The sequence below is a fragment of the Neopelma chrysocephalum genome, unplaced genomic scaffold, assembly GCF_003984885.1.
Source record: "Neopelma chrysocephalum unplaced genomic scaffold, ASM398488v2 Primary Assembly neopelma1_132, whole genome shotgun sequence".
Taxonomy (NCBI): Eukaryota; Metazoa; Chordata; class Aves; order Passeriformes; family Pipridae; genus Neopelma; species Neopelma chrysocephalum.
Window position 1 is genome coordinate 2005995 of NW_020897794.1, and position 21346 is coordinate 2027340.

The following is a 21346-nucleotide window of genomic DNA, read 5'->3' on the forward strand; positions in this document are numbered from 1 at the left end:
TGTGTCCCTCCCTGGCTGTCTGTCCCTCCTGACCGTGTGTGTCCCTCTCTGACTGTGTGTCCCCCTCCCTGACTGTGTGTGTCCCTGCTCTGATTGTGTGTGTCCCTCCCTGGCTGTGTGTGTCCCTCTCTGACTGTGTGTGTCCCTCTCTGACTGTGTGTGTCCCTCTCTGACTGTGTGTGTCCCTCTCTGACTGTCTGTCCCCCTCCCTGCCTGTGTGTGTCCCTCCCTGGCTGTCTGTCCCTCCTGACCATGTGTGTCCCTCCTGCAGCTCCACGGTCGCCCAGCCCTCCGAGATGCCGCCGTCTCCGCTGGTGTGGGAGTGACGTGGAGCCCTCGTACTACTGAAGATGTAATGTAGCTTTCCACTGGAGTCTGGGATTTGCAATTCTGGAGGTTAATCATGCTTGTACTGTAATTTTACTAATGAAGTTTTAAAATAACAACCACTACTTGTACAATATGAATAATATTTAGAAATGTACTAGACTTTTAATCTTGTAAAGTGGTTGTGCTTTTAGAAGAAAATATTTTACCCAGAGTTGCACGTGTTTTATGAATTCTAGTGCAGCTGTGATGGCTCAGCTCAGAACAAACAGAATTGAACCAAATTCGGGGAGGTTTTTTCTTTTTTTCTTTTCCTTTTTTCTTTTTTTTTTAATTGAAGTGAGATTGTACAAACAGATAGACATACATTTTGATATTGAGCCATTCCTGGAGATTTTGGGTTTTCTAAAACTAAGGAATACAGAAAACTTGACTGCGACCAATCATGAAGTCCCTTTGGGGGGCTGTGACCACGGGAAGTGGCCACGTCCCCTGATGCCCAAACCCTATAAATAGCTTCTCACTAGAGCTGTGATGGTGATGTGTGCTGTTCTAAAATCAAATGTTGTGAGTAGAGAGAATGAGTTTGTGACTAGGAGAGACGAAACTTCTGTTTCCTTACCCAGTATAAATATATATATATATTTAATCTATTTTTATTAGAAGTTTTTCTGCTCTTTCTTACATAAAACCCCCCAGCATGCATCTTCTATGTGTGTAAATAATTCCATTTATGAGCTAATTTCAGAGATCCCTGACATCATTGCTGTATAGAGAGAAACTAGCTTGCACATTTTAGGTCTGTGAAATTTTGTGAGAACTTTTTCCTGCACTGGACAGTTGAGAGAAAAAAAAAAGAAAAGGACAAAAAAAAAAAGCACATAGGGAATTCTGTTAATTGTGTTTGTGTCTTTAGGCAAAGCTGTGGAAGTCTTGAAATGTCACAGTAGTAAATAACTTTTATTACTTTTTGGCTAATTCTTTTTCTGTTGGAACACTGAATTCTGTGCATATGTATATATGAACACAAATTGAAGGCCTCTACCTCCTGGAGTATACAACTTGGTTTGTTTACCTCCACATGATTTTTTTTTTTTTAAGTTCAGTGTGGAGACTTGAAACTTGAATGTCCCTTCCAACTTTTGTATTTAAAACAAGACTAGAAAATTGAAGACTGTTTTTCACCTGTACAAAGGAATACTAAAGGGTGGTCTTAAAATTTGAGCCTTGGTCTGGAGAGGAACCGTGGTGTTTGTTATGGACAATTAACTGTTAAAGTTATTGTAAGTTATCTGTATTTAGCAGAGTATTTTCAACAAGAGTGATCTGAGCTGGAATTGGAGACTATTAGTAAGTTATGTTTGGAAGTTTTAACTTCAATGAAGTAATTATTTGCTGTGAAAGAGACAAACATTGAATAACTGAACAAAGATGGTGCAATATCTTTGTTTTTTATGAGGCTCCTGAGAATAAAACCAACGGAAGCATTTCAATTCACTTGAATGAGAAACGTGTTTAATTAACGAGCCCCAGAAGACACTGGTATGAAAGGTAAAATCTCAGAGGTTGGTCAGTTAATGTGGCACACTTGCTGGTCACTTTGTAAAATGTAGATTTGGAGTACAGTGGTGAAAACATTAAATGTGACATTTGAAACCGCAGCGGTGGCTGTTGTTATTTCTGCCTGATCCCCCACCTGCGTTTGAGAGGGGATTGTTACAATCTTGATTAACAAGATGAGTAAAAAGACTTTGTAACATCCTGGTTTGGGCGTATGTGGACACATATATGACTTATTAGACACAATACTCACCTGCTCTCTCAGCCTGATCCTGGGTAAGGGCTGAACTCGCTGATAAATCAAATGATTGATTGACTTGAGCTGTCCTGGGAGGGGTCAGACCTCCAGGCAGCTCTGGGTTTGTTTAGTTTGCAAAGCACCCGTTAGTTTTTCAGCACAAAGCCCTTTCCCTGCTCTCTGCAGTCCTGATGCAAAGGGTGCAGTGGAGCTGCAGGAACACAGCTGCAGTCTGTGGTGTGCCAGGGCAGGGACAGGGTGTGAGCCCCTGCCACACGTGGCACATACACTTTGGGCACAGGGGATTGTTTGGAGCCAATTGCTTGAGGTCTCTGGGTGAATCTTGCCCATAAACATAAAAAGAATAAAAGGTCTTGGGGACCTTTACCTTGCAAGGTGTCTGGGCAGGATGTGGATTAGCACTGGCACAAGGTGTGACTAAAACTGTGTGTACAAATGTGTGCAAACCACACTGCTGGGAGTGTTTTCTGTAGCCTGACCTGCATTTGCTGTGTTTGCTGTGAGTCAGTGGCAGTGGAGGGAATGTTCCCCTGAGCCCTTGGACAGACACAGTTCCAGTGCCAGGGAGCACCCAGGGGAATGTGATGGCAATGGGAGCCATCCCAAGAGCTGCTTTCCTTCCCAGCCAGGGGAAAACCTGGCCTGAGGTTTATCAGAGTTGCATTTTAATCAGTTTTAAGCTTTGCTGATCTCGATGTCAAACGAATTACAGTTGTCATCAGAGGTTTTAAGCTCTGTCACTACAGTGCTGTGTCTCCTTGTATGGCCTGTGCCTTGGGAAGGGACCAGTGCTGGGGGCAAAGGAGAACTCACAAAGGAGCTGCTCACAAAGTGTCAGAGGAGCATTTGAGGGTGAGAAGGCCCAGCCCTGTGTGTGCACTGTGACACCGAGCAGAGGAGCTGTCGAGGCCAGTGCTGGAACAGTAAGTGGCTAAAATCCATCTCCTGGTGAAGTTCAGTGACTGATTGGAAGCAGTCTGTGGAATCTCTGCTTTCCTCCTCCAGCCGGTTTATCAGCAGGGGATGTGGGACTGGGCAGTTTCCTGGTGGGAGGGAGCCCCAAGTGGCCGTTCTGGGATTTCCTGGGGGGCAAGTTCTCTAATTGTTTTACCCTGGATTTTTTCCAGCAGCGGAGTCGCGAGACCCTGGGACCGTTTGGTCTCCGTAACCTTTAATATTCTTCTGTGGGCTATAACCTGGCAGGAGCTTCTGTTCCGTGTGCTCCATATCCCTGCGCGGGTGTGGATCCTCCAGAGCTGTGCGATCCATGGGATCCTCAGAGCCGTGTGATCCATGGGATGCTCAGAGCCGTGCGATCCATGGGATCCTCCAGAGCCGTGCGATCCATGGGCACCGGCAGTGCAGGCAGGTGATGGATCCCCGCTCCGCGTGTGCTGCGGGACCCGGCTGGGCTGGGACGGGACATGGGGAGCGTTTGAGCTCTGTAGGGCGAGAGCGTGCGGGGAAGGACGCGCTGGATGCGGGAAGACGTGGGTTTATCTCTGGCGGGAGCACGAGGAACAGCCTCTGGATGCGGCCCCGGGAGGGAGCGGCGGGGGCAGGATGGGGGGTGTCGGTACCGGCAGCGCTGCGATCCCGCGATTCCCGGGAAACGGGGAAACCGGGAAAATGGGAAAAGGGAAAACGGGGAGGGGAAGCGGGGGGCGTGGGCGTGGCCAGGTGGGCGTGGCCCGGCACAGATGGGCGTGTCCTTGCCTCAAGGGGGCGTGCCCCCAGCCGTGGGCGTGTCCCCGTCTCCGGGGGGCGTGTCCGTGGGCGTGTCCCGGCGATGGCGGCGGCTCCGCGGTGGCGGGAGCGGCTCTTCGCCCTTTACTTCCTCTCGCACATCCCGATCACGGCCCTGATCGACCTCCAGCCGCTGCTGCCCGCCGGGATCCCCCCGCGGGCCGTGAGTGGGGCCGGGGGGGGGGCCGCGCCGGGGCTCGTTCCGCGGAGCATCCGCGGGTTTGGCGGGGCCGGGGGCGGCTTTTGCCGAGCCGCGTCTGTGGGGACGTGAGGGGGGGAGAGAGGAACCGCGGTGAACGTGCGTGAGGGAGCGGCTGGGACGCGGCGGGGCCGCTGCCCACGGGATGAATCACAGCCGGGTCATTCATCGGGGAGGAGCGGGAACGGGAACACGGGAGCGGGAGCGGCGATGGGGACGGGGCGCTCAGCGGGGCCGGGGCTGGGCCTGGGCCGTGTCCCCGGCGCCCGGGGGTCACTGATCTCCCCGCGGAACCGGCGCTGGGTGTCTCACAGCTGCCACCGCCCCGTCCTGTCCCCGCGGTGCCCCCCTGGCCCTGGTGCCACGTGCCCCGGGCGGGGCCGGGCGCTCTCGGATCCTGAGGTTTCCTCCAATCCCTGCCAAAAACCTACCGGGGAGATGTTGCCGCCGCAGCAGCAGGCACCCCAGCGACAGAATTTGTGGGTTAAAATCTCTGGTTTGCTGGATTTTGAACAAAATCGTCAAAGACAATAAGCATCGTGAAGTTAATTCAAGCCACAGCTGGATGGCTGATAATTAGCTCAGCCCTCATGGTCGGGGTGAAGGCGGCTGTCACCTGCTGTTGGAGCCTCACAATTGGTGACGTGGTTTTTGCCATCAGAATCGCTGGAGAATTTACTCCAATGTAGGCACCGCTTTCAATTAATAGTTAACCAGCAGATCCCAATTGATATCCCCCTGTTCAAAGTCCAACGCGGGGCCATGCTGGAGTTTACATTTCTGTCGTGGAAACTCACTGCAAGTCCCTGAGCCCAAATCCTTGGATGGAGCTGTTCCAGGGCAGCAGGGAGAGCTGTTCCAGAGCTGTTCCTCTCCAGCCCTGGAGGAGGAGCCCCCAGAGCCCACTGGGCTGGGCAGGACCTGGGGGGGCTGGGGGCTCACCCCTCACTCAGACAGAGAGCCCCCCCTGGGCTGGCACCAGCAGAGCTCTGCAGAGGGAGGGAAATCAGAGCTACGAGTGTCAAGGGGCAGATTTTTGTGGTTTGGGTTTTTTCTGATAGGAAATCGTATTTCAGGAGTAGTTTTTGGAAACTGTACTTAGTGCAGAAGTAATCCTAAAATTGCCTGTAGTGCAAATTTAATACAGACTTAATTCTGTAAATATAGTCCCTGTTTAAACTGCAGTACAAATCCTCATGTGCCAGGGTGGGATCTCTCTGCTTTCCCATTGCACTGGTGGCTTCATCCAGTTGAGAATCACAGTCTTTGCCGTGCTGAGGTTGCTGTTCAGTGACAGAATGTGTTGTTTTGGTTTCCCTAAGCTGACAGACCTGTTGCAGCAGTATGCAACTGCCTTCAGGGACCCCATGATGCTGCAGCCCCCGGAGTGGTTCAAGGCCTTCATCTACTGTGAGGCCTTTCTGCAGCTGCCGTTCTTCCCCGTCGCCGCCTACGCCTTCCTCAAGGGTGGGTATGGAACCAGGGGCACGTCCTGGGAGCTCTTCTGCACAACTCCTGCTTTTGGGGCAGCAGAGAAGGTTTCTGCATCAGCCTCGAGCAGTTTGAGGGATGTACCCCGTGGAGGGCTGGGCTGTCACAGCCCCTACAATGAGTGTGCCACAAGCACTGGGCCGCTCTCATGGCACATTTTACCTGGGAAAGCAGCACAGAATAAAGTCTGTCAGACACAAGACTTTGTGACTGCAGGCCCTTGTCAGGTGCAGCCATTTGTGTGATTAGCATTTGACATCTGGCACACTTCCAGGGGAGATAAAGGTCTGGGTCAAGCCTGTGTACTCGTTTTGTTACTTTAAAATTTTCAGGATCACCCCTTTGTTCTGAATTTCCATCAAGGGAGAGAAATTTCTGGGTTCTACTAGTACTTAGGTTTTTTTGTGCTACCTGTTCAGCCTGAGTGATGGCTGACCCTGGCAGAGAGGCAGCAGTCAATGTTCTGTGAAGTTGAAAGCCTCAGAATTCTGCTTGTTTCAAAAATACTTCAATGCATTTTCCTTTCTGCTTCTGTGCAGGTGGTTGCAGGTGGATCAGGACTCCTGCCATTATCTACTCCACCCACGTGGCCACCACTCTGTTTGCCATCCTGGCCCACATCCTGTTCCACGACTTCTCCAAGTCGGAGCACGTGGGCCCTGAGACGCTGCGTGAGCGCCTCGTTCTGCTCTCTATATACCTGCCCTACCTGCTGATCCCCCTCCTGATCCTGTTCACCATGCTCTGCAACCCCCACTACAAACACGTGGAGAAGAGAAAAAGGAAGTAGCCCCCTCTGGAAGTCGTACCCACCACTCCTGCCCTGGATTTGGTTCCAACCCTGCGCTCACGGAGTCCTGTGGGACAAACATCCCTCTGGTGTTGGCTGCAGCAGCTCCTGCCAGGGCACTGGCTGCTGCCAGGGAAAATGGAATTGGTTTGAGTGCACAGCTCTGCTCCCACCACAAACAGCTCTGCCAGAGGCTGGGCCAGAGACCCCCGGGGCCTCTGGGGTGGGGTCTGTGCGGGGCCTCTCCAGGAAAATGGACTCGTAACCCTTGATGTGTAACTGTGAGGGCAACGCTCACACTGCAGCTGGTATTGTTCTTCCGAGTTCCCCTTCTCCAAGATGACTGTTTGGAAACCACTAAAGTAGGAAATCTGTCTTCCAACAGCATATTCTGCAGACTCCCCCAATGATTACACCCAGATTTGCAAAGCTGTGCTTCTGAAACGTTTCCAATCATATCCTGATTCTTAACTTCCTCACCCCTTCCTCTGAAATTTCCCTGCCTTTGCTCTGCTTCATTTTGATTAATTAATGTCTGATCGGTGGTAAATGTGCCAAACTCTGGATTTATGATACTTAAAGTTACCTTTGAGAATGAGGAATATTGCCTAGAGGATTTTGAAGTACTTCAGGAATTGTAAACAAGGAATTGCAAATTTCTCGCTTCCCTGAAATCATTTATAGTATGGAAATAAATAACTACCTGCAATAACCTGCATTTAATCTTCTTCACAGAAAGGCTGAAAGGAACTTACAGTGACCCTGAGATGGTAGAGAATTCACAGAGTAAATCTATGCATGAATTACATCAACTGATAGAAATTCTGGGGTGGTTGGGGGTTTTTTAAGTTTCCCATTGATCTGCAAGAACACTTGGAGCCTGGTGAGAGGTGACAGGGCCCTGTGGAGCTGCTCAGTATTTCAGGACTTCACTGTGTCAAAGGTAAGCCTTCTCCAGGCTTTGGAACGAGCCACATTTCCATACTGGGTTCCCTAAAGACAGACACAAAACACATTGTCTGCACTTCAGCAGGAGGCCTGAGTTCACATTTGTGTTTGTAGTTTATAGTTCTGTACTCCTGGTGTCACTGACACTTGGAATGGTTTCCATCCTAATAATGCCCATGAAAGAATTCAGCTCTCATGTTATGACACTCCTGAAAGGACATTCCTCAGGAACAGTTCAAAGTTCTTAATTCTCACGTAGTTTCTGGGTTTTTTGTGTGTCTGTAATTGATGTGTTCTGGAAATCATAGATTTCTGTAGTTTTTTTTTAATTCTATAGAGAGTAATGTGGGCAACGTAGATCCAAGTTACTGCTGCTTGTGTGTGGTGTCTTTACAGACACAAAGAAAGTGGAAAACCACTGAGAGTGTCCAGGGAGTTGTAAACCTTTAAGCTGAAAAATAACAGAGCAGGAGCAACTACTTCTGGTACAGCCAGAAAGTCTGAGAACAATAATTTATTTCCCAATTTCTTTGAAAGAGCTGTAAAGTTCAAAAAGAGACACAACAGAGCACCAGTAGCATTAATTCAACTGTAATTTGAATTAGAACTACTGACTGTACAAAACTGGTATAAAATCAAAGGCCAGAAGAGTGTGTGCAGCTGTGAGCTGTCAGCCCCCCTTATTGCCACGGCTGGGACATTCACACCAGGTAAAGCCCCTCCACTGCACAAACCATCTGCACTCCTGCACAGTGGAAATTGCATATTTCTGAAATTCTCAAGATTCTGGAATGGTCAAGTTTCCAAGTGAGCTGGTTTTTTTATCTTAAAATCCTCTATTTCTGGAAAATGAACTGGTCGATGAATTCATTCTGGTCCGCTTCGACTTTGCACAGGGTCTCGTACTCGATCCGGTACCTGCAGGAGAGAAATGGTCAGAGGCCCCCAGCTCTGGGAGGGGGTCAGTGCAGCCCCCCAAGCTGTGGGAGGGGGGTCAGTGCAGCCCCCCAAGCTGTGTGAGGGGGTCAGTGCAGCCCCCCAGGCTGTGGGAGGGGGGTCAGTGCAGCCCCTCAGGCTGTGGGAGGGCAGCTGGGCTCCCTCCCACTGTCACACTGCAGCTCTCAAGGCTGTTACAGATGTGCTGGGTTCTGCACTGCCCACCTCGTGCTGCCTCCCTTTGTTCAGCCCCCGAGGCCTCAGGGAGGAACCTGCTTTGGTTCACTGCAGGGCCTGAAGGTGAGTCCAGGCCTGTGGCACATTGTCCACGCGTGCTCTGGGCAGGACACACCTTCGCTGCAGGTGGGACTGTCTGAACCCACTGAGGGTCCCACGGGGGTCAGCCCTGAGCCCTCCCAGCCTGCACAACTCCCCACAGTGCTGAGCACAAACCTCACCTTTCCAGCTGCATCTTTTTCTCGGCTATCAAAGCCTGGAGCTGCTGCTCCTGAGCCTCCCTCTGCTTTGCGATCGACTTCAGCAGGTTCCGTGCCCCGATGGCCTGGCAGGAGAGGGTGGGATGTGCTGAGGGTTTTGTTAATTTTTTTTAGCCCCTTTCCCTCCCAGCAGGTTGATTCTGAGGCGTTTCAGCCGTGCCAGCAGTAAGGGAGGGTGACCCTGTGATCCTGAGGGGTTGGGCGGGGTGAGGCCTTTGGGGAACAAAGTCACTGACTCCTCCAAACACACAAAGTGGGCACTGCTCCAGACAAGCTCTGGCTGCCAGAGGCTTCTCCTGCCTCTTGAGGACTAAGTTCTACCAGTAAAAGGAGCGATTAAAAAATACAGGTTCTGTTTAAGTGCAGAAATATCGACAAGCAGGAAGAGCAGAACTGTGACACGCAGGAGTAACGTGACAATGTCACAGGCTTCTAGACATTGATGCCAATTAAAAAGGCCCAGTTAGTCCCACGGGAATGCCAGCAGGACGCTGACAGGGAAAAGCTGCTTCTGCTGTACAGGGAGGGAGGGACAGAGCTGGTTTTTTACACAGGGCAGGGCAGAGCACACGAGAACCCAGGAATTAACCGCACAGTACCTTCATCTTCTCATTTTCTGCAGCTTTGGCCAGTTGGTCAACGAGCTCAATCAAGCTGCCCACTATTTTCTGAAATTCTGCTGTTTCTGCAAAGAAGAAGAGATTGGCAAGTGACACCCAGAACAGCCCTAAAGAGGAGCAACGCTTCCGCTTCGTGGCATAGCTTATGTTTATAGAGTTTACTGTAAACAGCCACGTTTTAAGATTTTCCTCGGAGCCAGATAAAAGGGGCAAGAAAAGAGGGAAGCCCTGCAGTACCCGGGGGCCGGGCGGGACTCACTGTCCACGAAGGCCCGACACTCCTCGCGGAGCTGCGCCGTCTGCGCCGCCACCTCGGGCTCCAGCACCCGCAGCTTGTTCAGCTCGTCGAAGTGCAGCCCCGCCGAGCCCAGCGCCGCCTGCGCCATCGGGGCCGGGACCGCGGCCCCTCCGAGCGGCCCAGGACGGTCCTCACAACACCTCCCGGCCCCTCCGAGCGCCCCGGGACAGCTCCTCGGGACAGCTCCTCAGGACGGATCCTCAGGGCGGATCCTCAGGGCAGCCCTTCCGCACACCCCCGGCCCGGCCCCGGCCCCGCCTCCGCCGCGCGGGGCCCGCCGGGAGCTGCGGAAGCTCTTCCGGGCCGGCGCTTCCCGGGGCGGGACGAGGCTCGGCCGGGCCGGGGCTGAGGGGCGGCCGCGGGGTGAGCGCGGGGCCGGGGGCCGGGGGCCGGGGGCCGGGGGCCGTGTGCGGGTGCGGGTGCGGGTGCGGGTGCGGGTGCGGGGGCCGGGGCCGGGGCCGGGCTCCCGCTGCCGGGCCCCTGCTGCCGGGCCCTGCCGTGTTCGCCTCCCCGGCCCCGGTGCGGGCGGCCCCGCTGTGCCCGGGCCGGGTCGGGGTTGTTCCTGTCCCGGCGGTGCCGAGCGGGGGCTGTTCCCTGTTCCCACGCGGGGCAGGACTGAGGGACGTGGGGAGTTCTCTGGGAGTTCTCTGCCGTGTCAAAGCGGGTGATTGAAGGTCTCGGGGCTGTTTGTGCAGCAAAGGCCCCACAGCTCCCCAACAGACATCGCTTGTAGCATCTGCTTAGTTGTAATAAGGGAGTTATTAATTAGGAACTGCAGAATAACGTTGTGTTTTAGGTCTAAGTTCAGCAGTTCTTCCGGTCTAGGGCAATTTTGAGACACCGTTGTAGCTGCCAAGTAATTCATTGTACTGATGGGTGGTTGTGGGGCTTTTCTCTGTTGAAAGCTGAGGTGGGGTAAGAAGGAAGAGGGATGCAGGGAGAAGAGCACTGGAGTTAACAGGTGGTATATTTATTTATAAAGGTCACTCGTGTGCCACAAGCACAGAACAGAGAGAGGGAGGTATCTGTAGTCTGAAAGAGTTTAAGAAAAAACAACAAAGAAAAAACAACAGAAAAAAAACCCCGAAGAAAAACAACAGCAAAAACCTTTTGAGACAGTAAGTACTAGAAGAAAGATAGGTAAGAAACTTGTATTTGCACTTTTCTGGTTAGAGAACTTCAGGTGTGGCCTGGCAGAGTTTCATTCTTTTATTTGTTTCCATTTTGAGCTTATTGTGGATGAGAAGGTGAATGTGAGACTGGGGAGAGGAAGAGGTGATACGTGGCCAGCTGTTTATTTGAGGCAGGTATTCCAGAGAGTGGATGTACTTGATGGGGAGTGGTGTTAATTTTTATTTTTTTTTAATTAAAACTACATTGACTGTTCAGGGTTCCAGGATGGAGGAAGGAGAGTTTCGGGTGAGAGGAGTTACCCGGAATGTTAATGATCCAGCCTCTCAGTGTTGAGGCATTTGAAGAGACATTTGTGTCTCCAGTTAGAAGTCAAACCAACGTCAGCAAATCCTGCTCAGGGAGATGCACACACAGCCCAGCTGCAGGAGGGGCAGGAAGCTCTTCCAGCGTGTTTCAGCTCTGCCCAGAGTGTTGTGTTCTTTCGGGAAGCTGGGGGGGAGCTGGATTCCAGCAGGGTTGAGGCCTGGCCTCCAGTGGTGTGTGGTGTTTGCAGGGTTGGTGAAGAGGAAGTTGTGGGAAGTTGGGGGAGTTTCAGAAATGTGGCACGGCCATAACTTGGCTGGTTGTGTCACTGCAGGAATTGTCTGAAAACCGGCTCCATGTTGTTTTGTCACAGCGTGTGTGGCCGTGTCCTTGGCAGTCTGCTGGCTGTGCCAGTCGGTCTCGTGCCCACCCTGTGTCAGCGCTGCCCGCAGGTGATGAGTGCTCTGTGCCCGTCCCTGTGTCAGTGCTGAGTGCCCGCTCTGTCACAGGTGATGAGCGCTCCGTGCCCATCCTGTGTCAGTGCTGAGTGCCTGCTCTGTCACAGGTGATAAGTGCTCTGTGCCCACCCTGTGTCAGTGCTGACCGCAGGTGATGAGTGCTCCGTGCCCACCCTGTGTCAGTGCTGAGTGCCCGCTCTGTCACAGGTCATGAGCGCTCTGTGCCCACCCTGTGTCAGCTCTGAGTGCCTGCTCTGGCTCTTCCCGCAGGTGATGAGCGCTCCGTGCCCACCCTGTGTCAGCACTGAGTGCCCACTCTGGCTCTGCCCGCAGGTGATGAGCGCTCCGTGCCCACCCTGTGTCAGCACTGACCGCCTGCTCTGGCTCTGCCCGCAGGTGATGAGTGCTGAGTGCCCGCTCTGGCTCTTCCCACAGGTGATGAGTGCTCCGTGCCCATCCCTGTGTCAGCACTGACCGCCCGCTCTGGCTCTTCCCGCAGGTGATGAGCGCTCCGTCCCCGTCCCCGCCGGCAGACCCGTGACCGCAGCACCACGGCGGGGCCCGCCCGGCCCACGCGCTGCAGGGTCGTCATCTACCTCCAGAAGGCCATGTCTGGGGACACGTGCCTCGCCCTGTGCCCCGGCGCGGGGCCCAAGCCCAAGGCCGGCGGCTTCAAGGGGGGCAGCCTGGGCAACAAGTACGTGCGGCTGAACGTGGGCGGCTCCCTGTACTACACCACGGTGCAGGTGCTCACCAGGCACGACACCATGCTCAAGGCCATGTTCAGCGGCAGGATGGAGGTGCTCACGGACAAGGAAGGTAAAACTGTTGGCAGTTTTGTAGAACAACTGGGGTTTGGGTGGTGGTTTTTAAAGTATCTTGACCGCGCTCTGTTAAGGATGTAGGGAAAGGTGTGTTCCAAAAATGACCTGGAACGCCAGGCAGCCAGCTCCCATCGATGCCAGCAGTCCTTGGGCTTTATAGAAATGTGCTCTTTTGTTACCAAAATTAACCAGGGAAGGGCTGGGCCTCTTTCCTGCCCTCACAGTGTCTGAGCAGATTGTTGGTGGTGTTGTAAACACTGAACAGACAGTGTGTGGGTTGTCATTTCTGTCACATCGTGCAGTGGCATCATTCAAACTGCGCACATGGGGAGGGACATGCAGTTTTCAGCTTTAAGCCTCAGAATAACCTGGCTTGCTCTGTTGAAAATTCCTTTTTTCCTCCTGCCAGCAGCATGTTTCACTCGTGGCTCATGGTGCTGTGACGGTGTTTGGGGTCAGTCAGGCAGTGTGTCACCTCCAGCTGGACACAGGATGTTGGCATCGCAAATCCCAGATACATTACAGAGAGCAGAACAAGCAGTTTTGTGTAAGAGCCTCAGCCTGAATGGAAAACAAGGGTCATGTTCTCCAGCTGGAGCTGTGAGAATCCAGCAGGGGTTTAACTTACTTTCCTAGGTTGTTTTCTGTACCTAGGTCCCAAAATAACACTTTTTTTATCTGCTTTCCACGTTATGGGAAAGGGTTTGGCACTGCATTAAGTCCTCTGCCTGCGTGCATTCCTGTTGTTTGGCAGCAGTCAGACATCCTGTTTCCTGGGGAATGTGACTTCAGGGATGTAAAATTGCAAGAACTGTCTGTCTGCTACTGTTTCCTGTGCTGCATCCCCTCTGTGCTCCCTCCTGCTGCGTCTGTCGTGTTCTTTGCTCCTCTTTGGGGACTAGAACAGCTTTTTTCCTGCACTGTTTTCTGGGCTGGTCTGCCTTTTAGCATCTTCAGGACACTTCTTTCTCTTTAACTCCAAACAGCAGCACAAGATGTGTTTGGAAAAGTGCCAAATCCTCCTGGTTAGGCCACAGAACTTAAATCTACTCATTACAAACATTTGTGAATTCTCTCTTCTAGTCCTTCCTTGGTGTGAAGTTTCTGCCTGTGCAGCACTGCAGGTTGGTTCCTGCAGCAGACTTTGTGCCTTGTGCTGGAAGCCGAGTGTTTTTATCTCCAGGCTTTGCTTTTGGGATGCTGGAAAGCAGTGGGAACATCCAGGCAGTACCAAAGGGGTCCCACTGTCAGGTTCTGTTCTGGAACGAGCTTCGGTTTGCTCACAGAGACTTCTACTGGGGGAGATGGGAGAAGTGTCCTTTGTGGTTTCAGGAAACCTGAGGCTTATTTAACCTCTGCAAGGAGCTTTTTCTTACCTCTAGTGCTGAGGTGACTGAAATGTGTTGGTTATTTTTCAGGCTGGATCCTCATAGACCGTTGTGGGAAGCACTTTGGAACAATTTTGAACTATCTGCGAGATGACACAATTGCACTTCCAAAACACAGGCAGGAGATCAAAGAGTTGATGGCAGAAGCCAAATACTATCTCATCCAGGGCTTAGTGGACATGTGCCAAGCAGCCTTGCAGGTAAGAAGCAGCCTGTGAAGTGTTTTGTGGGTGATTTGCCTATAAAATTTAGTTAAGATAACTTCAGAGATTATTTCATGGCCTCAGAGATGGCAGCAAGTCTGAGATGTGTAAGATATTTCCTCTGGTGTGAAATAAAAGAGCAGAAAATATTACCTAGTGTGGTGGTTTGAAACTCCCAAGGATCCAATTTCTAAAGGTTTTTAGAAATTTAGAATTCTTAGAATTAAAGGTTTTTAGAAATTTTAGAAACCTTTTAGTAAGGTTAGCCTAGAGACAATATATATAACTTGGTCTTAAAATTGTGAAATGAATGTTTCTTGCAGGACAAAATTCAGTAATTACTGAATACCTCACACACTGTGTTCAACATACTACTGGTGTCACTGAAAGAAGTGCAAAGCCACACTGGCACTTTTCCTTCTGGCTTAGAATTCAAAACCTGGCTTCTGCAAACAGAATGTTCTGAGGCTTCCATGTTGGCTGTGGAGCTTTTCTGAGTTTGCTGCCAGAGGGATCCGGGGGCACAGCTTGTCCTGCACACACTTGGTTGTGGCTTTTGTGTCCCAAGGGCTGAGGCCGCATTGGTGACACCCTGTTCTGCCAAGTGTTCAGCTCACAGTGGCTGATGTTCTGTACTGCAGGGCTTTGAGCTGATTAAAACTAGTGCAAACTCCCTCTATCTTTTTCTTCAAGAAAGGATGGAATAATAAACCCACTTAAACCAAATATGACTAGAGATTGTCCTTGCTATAGCTGATGACATCCACCTGCATCCCAGTATTTCAATTAGTGCTGCCTTCTGGGGATGAGGAATCTCTGCTGTGATTCTGGGTTGCAGATCAAGGTAAGCTATGTGGTTACTATAGCAACCCAGAGGCTTTTTTCCTGTGCATCACAGCATTTGAGAACATGGCTGGAGGAGACAGCAGCAGCAGTGTTGGCTTTAGCATTTCTCTCTTATTTCCTCTTTCTTCTTTTTTTTAAAAACAGGACAAGAAAGACCTGTATGAGCCAGTCTGCAGCATCCCCATTATCACCTCTCCGAAGGAGGAAGAGAGACTGATAGAGTCATCACTGAAAGTAACTGCTCCTGAGAACTATGAATTTATGCTGAACGTATTCAAACACAGAACTTACATTTTCTGCTTTTCTCTCTGTCCCAACAGCCCGTTGTTAAGCTGCTTTATAATAGAAGCAACAATAAATACTCCTACACCAGGTATGTCTGGTTGTTTTCCCTGCTGTATTGTGGAGGTTTCCCTTTGACTGCAGGAGTGGAGGAAGATGATGGATGACCCAACTTGGCTGCTTTTGGTTTGGGTGGGCTTTGGGTTTTTGCTTCCAGCACACACTGACTCTGGGCTTTTGCTGTGACCAAGCCAGAGAACTGCAGTGAGCCTGGGGTTTGATCCCCTCCAGTGTCAGTCAGGAGAGTGGTGAATGGTTGATGTAATTGCTTAGGACATTGTGCTGTCGTTATTAATTATACAGCTTGACCTCTGAAGGCTGGTGTGTTGGCTCACAGGGGTCAGAGCAGTGTATTTGTATCTGAAGTGGGCCGTTACCCCTCTTTTCTTGGCAGCATATGACAATGAGTCACTACTTATTTGCATTCTGCAGTTAGATCAACGCTTACAGCTGGTGGAGCAGAGTGTAAAGTGGGCAGAGATGGCCAGCTGAAAAATCCTCTTCCTACTTTTGGTGCTGTGTTTCAGTAACTCGGATGACAACCTGCTGAAGAACATCGAGCTGTTTGACAAGCTCTCCCTGCGGTTCAACGGCAGAGTCCTGTTCATCAAGGACGTGATTGGGGATGAGATCTGCTGCTGGTCCTTCTACGGGCAGGGCCGCAAGCTGGCCGAGGTCTGCTGCACCTCCATCGTCTACGCCACCGAGAAGAAGCAAACCAAGGTAATGGAGCTTCCCCACCTGTCTGTTACGGGGTAGAAATCACAGAATCCCAGAGAAACAGGACATTCTGAGCTGGGAGGGACCCACGAGGATCATCAAGTCCAGCTCTTAAGTGAATGGCTAGCATGGTCAATCTACAGAGTTTCCCTAAATTTAGGAGTTAACTTCTGATTTCCAGCAGTGCAGGCAAGGTGACCAGGGTTCAGCATTAAGAAGCAGAGATACTGTTTTTCCATCTAGAACAATCTAAAAGAAGAGGTGAGGGAGGTGGCCTGGTGGTGGGAGCAATCCTCTCCCAGGAATTAGTCTGCTTTGTTCATTTCTGTTTCCCTCTCCTTGTAACATGTGTCTCTTTATGGCTCGAGTCTCTCTTCCCGTGTGGGTTTGTGTTCCGGTCCCGTTGGCCTGGGCGGATCAGAACAGGCCCTGTGCTGTCTGTTGTAGGTCGAATTCCCCGAGGCACGGATTTATGAGGAAACACTAAATGTCTTACTGTATGAAACCCCCCGGGTCCCTGATAACTCCCTGCTGGAGGCCACGAGCCGGAGCCGGAGCCAGGCGTCGCACAGCGAGGACGACGAGGGCTTCGAGCTGCGCGAGCGCGTGCGCCGCATCCACGTCAAGAGATACAGCACCTACGACGACCGCCAGCTCGGCCACTAGTGCTGAGCCAGGGCAGGCCTTGGCCAGGCTGGGCTCAGCGTGCTTGGAGCAGGATCAGGCAGCAGGGAGGGATCACTCGGGCTCTGGGCATCGATCTTCATTGGGCGTCTCGGCTCCCTGCACGAGCAAACGGGCATTTGTGGGCACAGAGCACCACCGAAGGCTTGGAGAGCTGAGCTGTGAGTTCTGCACCACGTGCTTTACCTACAGACTGTCCCCTCTGCCTGCCAGGGGAGGGGTGAGATTTGTGACCCTGGTTCTCAGTTTGGGGTTGCTTTCCTGTCTAACAACTCGCCGGTTTCCCACCTCCTGTGAGCAGTGGGGTGGCTTGGTTTGAAAAGCCTTTTCCAGACACCTGCCCCTTCAGGGTCCTGCATGATGGAACGTTTATAAATTGAGATACTGAAGAGAGAACTTGGACGTGGCTACTCTTGGCAGACACTGCCTGTGCTAACCCCCAGGAGCAGTGGTTGGCCAGCCAGCCTCCAGCAGTCAGGTGCACTGCACGTGTGCTTTCTCCCACCCCTTTCCTCAGTGCACCTGCAGAGCTTTGTGTTCCAGGACAGCTCCCTTTAAAAGCCATCGAGTCCGAGGCAAGCTCTCCCAAAGTGACAAGAGCCAAGTCATCAAGCAACCTCCCCTTGTGAAAAATGAGAAGTCTTTGAAAATTTAAATATGTATGTAATGACTTGTCCTGGGAGATGGAGAAATGGGTGTGGAGAGGGAAGAAGCTTCAAGTCAGCAAACTTGAGCAGATTGTGGCAGGTTTGCCCTTGTTTAGGCTTGTGACAGTGAAATCCTGTTCATATAAACAAGGACAATCCATGGAATTGCTTTTACATTAGTTTCCTCCTGCAGCAGATGAAAAATTACAGTGGCTGGGGAGGTACAGGCTAAACAGTGTTTTATAAGGCTACATCATGTGAATTCAAGTTCTGTGTTTTAAATCCCTTTTAGAACTTGAAGTGGAAAAGAAAACAGCCATGAAAATCTTGTTCTAGCATGAAACTGCAAGGGGCCTTGGGCACAGGAGAGAGGTGGCTTATACTGGGTTTTAAACTGAAATAATCACTTTTATCCTGAGTGCTTGGCTGGGTGCTGATTGTACAGGGCACTTCAGGAGGTTGGAGTCAGGTCTGCTCTGCAAATTGGGTCTCTGGAAACAGCTTCAAGTTTAGTATGAAAAGCCATTACTGTATTTTTAAATGTTTGCTTGTATGTTTGAGCTCTAGGTTGCATATTCCAGTTTCACCACTGTCATTAATGGTTATTCCTGCTGGCTGTCCACTGGCAGCAATGGATATGTTGGATATGCTGCTTTTGTGTTCCAATATTGTACTTGGTCATGGAAGCTCCAGATTCCATGAGGGTTGGTCCTGAACTGCTTTGACCAGTGCCAAATCTACCTGTAAGATTTAAAGGAAATTACTGCAAAAGCCTGCAAGAAAAAAATCTCAAATTAATATACAGTGAGGTCATAAATGGAATTGGGATGTAGATGGTTTGGGAGTACTGGAAGCAGGGGAGGAAACAAAAAGATTCTCTGCACTCATTTAGGTTTTTGAAAACAGAATTGCTGGGGGTTAATAAGAAAACACTAATGGCTATAAAGTTTCAGGATTTTCTTGCCTGGCCAGGCCTCTACACGTGGCAGGGTTCACTTCTTTCTCCTCATGTTCGGGAAGCAGCATTGCACAGAGATGCACCTGCCTTGTTGTGAAAGGCCTCTTGAAAACTCTATAACCTTTTCTCTTTTTATATTGCTCTCTGTAAGTTTTTGTTTTCCAGCTGTTATTCTGTTGTGCCAGGGGAAATACAGCTGCTGGGATTAGTTTGGACAGAGATTTTTGTGGTATTTCTCTCTAATTCTGCTAGAGTGTGACGTGGATTTTTAAAATTTTTTCCCTCCACTGATGGTATTTAATTTGAAGCCACCAGCAGAGGCTGCAGTGATGGAGTCTTTGTGCTGCACTTAATAGGTTCAGTTTATTCTCTTGTGCTTTTTCCATCTTGTAACAAAGGCTGCTGCCATTTAAAATCCACATGTGGCACTTGTTTCTTGGAAAATGATTAGTATTATTTTTTTCTTGCTACTATCATAGTGAATGTTAACAGATTGAGTGATGCTGGTAGCCTTGCAAAACTGTGTTAAAAATGATATAAGCATAAAAATGTCATATTTGCATTTATTTCCTCTGGGGAGGACAGGTATGGGAAGGAGGGTGTGAAAAAGAATGAGTGTCAGATCCATGTGCTGCTCCAGAGGCTTTCTGTGCTCCCAGGAGTCATTAATGAAATGGATCCAACTTGTGAATTATTACAGTGTAAGAAGCAGAGAAAAGCTTGTGTTTTGGTTTAGTTGGTTTTCTGTCCCCGTCTCCCGTAGCAAACAAGTAGTATTAATTTCTGATTTGAATTTAGATTAAATTAACCTTGAAAACAAAATGTTTTGAGAACCATCTGGGTTGTGAGAATCTTCTGCCAAGTGCAAAGGAACTTCTTGGTGCTTGTGGAATGTGGAATCTCAGTAAGAAGTGTCAGCAGTTACGCATGTGCTTAAAAATGTGCAGATATCCTTTTTATTTCACTGTAGCTTCTCTTGAGAGTCCTGCTGGTCTGGAGCTGCTCCAGCACAGGGTGTTACTGAATGTCCCTCACACCGAAATCGTGGCCTGGGGATGTGGTGTCTCTGACCAGCAGGTTCTGATAATTCCGTGGTGCAACACATGCTTTGTATTCTCATCTTAATCAGCCTTTTTGTGATTAAAGGCTGTGAGTTATTTTGAGAGGAACATTCTGGTTGTTCCAGAACATGTTTTTATGACCTGGTGTAAGGAGAAGCAGCAGCACTGAGCAGGATGATGCAGTTTAAAGGCAGCATTGGTGGGTTTGCAGTGCCCATTGCTGAGGGAACACTGGCTGTGCTGCCTGAGGCTCCTCTCTGCTGGCTCTAGAGAGACGAAGAAGGACAATACTGGCTTCTAATTTATGCATTTGTCTGCAAGTTGAGACTTGTAGTGGTTTCCCATGTAGACCATCACCAGTAGGTGTGTTAATGAGGTGCCTGGGAATTTGGGGTAGCCTTTGGGAGGAAGGAGAGGCCTTTTTGCCTCAGTCAGAATCCATAGGGTGTGGATTCTGACTGCATCAGCTGGCATTCTTCCAGGACTCCTGAATTCAAGCAAACCTTTGAGCATTCAGGCAGACTGGGGCAATGAATGGAAGCTGTTCCCTGCCATCCGTGCCCAGTCCTGTGCTGAAGGCTGCAATGCCAACAGCCTCGGTCCTTGTCCAGGGAAGGTGCCTCAGTGACTGAACAGATATTCAGGATCAGTGTTAATTAGGCACCAGTGTTAGAGGAGAGAGCTCTGCAGGCAGCAGCTCCAGCTGATGAACGCCGAGACAGAACTCACTGCTTAACCTTCACCCTGACATTTAGTTTTTGGAACAGCAGACATTTATCCTGCCACAATGTTCCACTCCAGCGACTTTTATCTTCTGTGGTTCTTGGTTAAAATGGAGAATAACTGGCTGGGACTGGAAGGCGTTGCAGGGGCCAGTGCTGTCACTGGGAGCTGCGTTGGAAATGGGCAGTACTTACCGTGGTTTGACTTTTTTTTTATTTTATTATTTTTTTCCCTGGGGGTTTTTAATTTTCAGACCCAGTTCCCTCGAGGCAGCACTGATGAACATGGCTGAGCTGGATGGGTCTGGCCCAGCAGGCCCTGCCCTACACAGTTAGATGGTGTCCTCTGACAATCCTTGGCATTCGACCTTCTCAGCCAAACTCCAGCCCCGGTGCTCTGGGGTTTGTGGGAGGTGAGTGGGCACCAGTCCCACTCCAGCTCTGTCACTGCCTCGGGCACACACAGCAGGATGTGTTTTCTGTATATCTGTAATTTCTCCTCGTCTCATAAGGTGGTGATAAGACCCTCCCCTACCTCAGAGGGATGTTGTATTAATTTGTTTAATAGTAGTAAAGGATTCTTTTGGATTTCTATAATATTTTGTACCCAGAGTACAGCAAGTATGACTGCTGATCTTGTTTAAACTGACATTCTGTGATCAGGTTGTTTTCTTAAAGCATCAGTCTTTGTTTTATTTTTATGTTTAACTTTTTTAGGGTCAATCTTACCGATAAATTACTTAGTTAATGCAGTAATTAATTAGGTGTTGATTAAAGTGTTTTATCAGTGCATTAAATGGAACACTAATTTTTAATAAAGTGTTATATTTTGTCTCCTGTGATTTGATCCCCAGCTGTGATTTGGGATTCCTGAAGCCCAGAAGTGCTGTGGCTGTACATGGATTTGGGATCACAGGGACACCTGTGTGTGTCCAGGTGCCAGGATCAGCTCCAGGCTGGGATTATAGGACAGGGACCGGCTGGGGTGGATCCGTGTGCCGGGGAATCACTCCCGTGCCCTGGGATCTCTCTCCCATCCCTTGGATCATTCCCATCCTTGGATCTCTCCCCCATCCCTTGGATCTCTCTCCCATCCTGGATCTCTCCCATCTCTTGGATCACTTCCATCCCGGGATATCTCTCTTCCATCCCGGATCTCTCCCATCCTTTGGATCATTCCCATCCCTTGGATCTCACTCATCCCAGGATATCTCTCCCATCCCTTGGATCATTCCCATCCCTTGGATCTCACCCTTTCCTTGGATCTCTCCCATCCCTTGGATCACTTCCATCCTGGGATATCTCTCTCCCATCCTTTGAATCATTCCCATCCCTTGGATCTCTCCCATCCCGGGATATCTCTCCCATCCCGGGATATCTCTCCC

At 50.3% G+C, this 21346-nt stretch overlaps 4 protein-coding genes across 6 annotated transcripts in view; 3 read left to right on the forward strand and 1 right to left on the reverse strand.

The window, feature by feature from the left end:
* Positions 1–1988, forward strand: part of NLK (nemo like kinase) — a 41157-nt gene extending 39169 nt beyond the window's left edge. For all 3 annotated transcript variants that reach the window (XM_027698742.1, XM_027698743.1, XM_027698744.1), the window contains one exon: positions 272–1988. In XM_027698742.1, coding sequence (XP_027554543.1) covers positions 272–326 — 55 coding nt within the window. In that variant the 3' untranslated portion in view covers positions 327–1988. The remainder of the gene's footprint in view (positions 1–271) is intronic.
* A 1905-nt stretch (positions 1989–3893) lies between these two features.
* Positions 3894–7084, forward strand: TMEM97 (transmembrane protein 97). The gene is made up of 3 exons (XM_027698745.1): positions 3894–4055; positions 5414–5558; positions 6122–7084. The coding sequence occupies exons 1-3, from the start codon at positions 3936–3938 to the stop codon at positions 6370–6372; spliced, it is 516 nt and encodes a 171-aa protein (XP_027554546.1). The 5' UTR covers positions 3894–3935; the 3' UTR covers positions 6373–7084.
* Positions 7085–7806: 722 nt separating this feature from the next.
* IFT20 (intraflagellar transport 20) lies at positions 7807–9846 on the reverse strand. Its single transcript, XM_027698746.1, has 4 exons — positions 9633–9846; positions 9353–9438; positions 8715–8818; positions 7807–8238 (listed from the first exon to the last, which is right to left on the reverse strand). The coding sequence occupies exons 1-4, from the start codon at positions 9757–9759 to the stop codon at positions 8157–8159; spliced, it is 399 nt and encodes a 132-aa protein (XP_027554547.1). The 5' UTR covers positions 9760–9846; the 3' UTR covers positions 7807–8156.
* A 163-nt stretch (positions 9847–10009) lies between these two features.
* Positions 10010–20803, forward strand: TNFAIP1 (TNF alpha induced protein 1). Its single transcript, XM_027698752.1, has 7 exons — positions 10010–10034; positions 12066–12385; positions 13809–13978; positions 14972–15061; positions 15148–15200; positions 15697–15892; positions 16337–20803. Exons 2-7 carry the CDS (start codon positions 12175–12177, stop codon positions 16553–16555), a joined length of 939 nt encoding a protein of 312 aa, XP_027554553.1. The 5' UTR covers positions 10010–10034; positions 12066–12174; the 3' UTR covers positions 16556–20803.
* Positions 20804–21346: the final 543 nt, after the last annotated feature.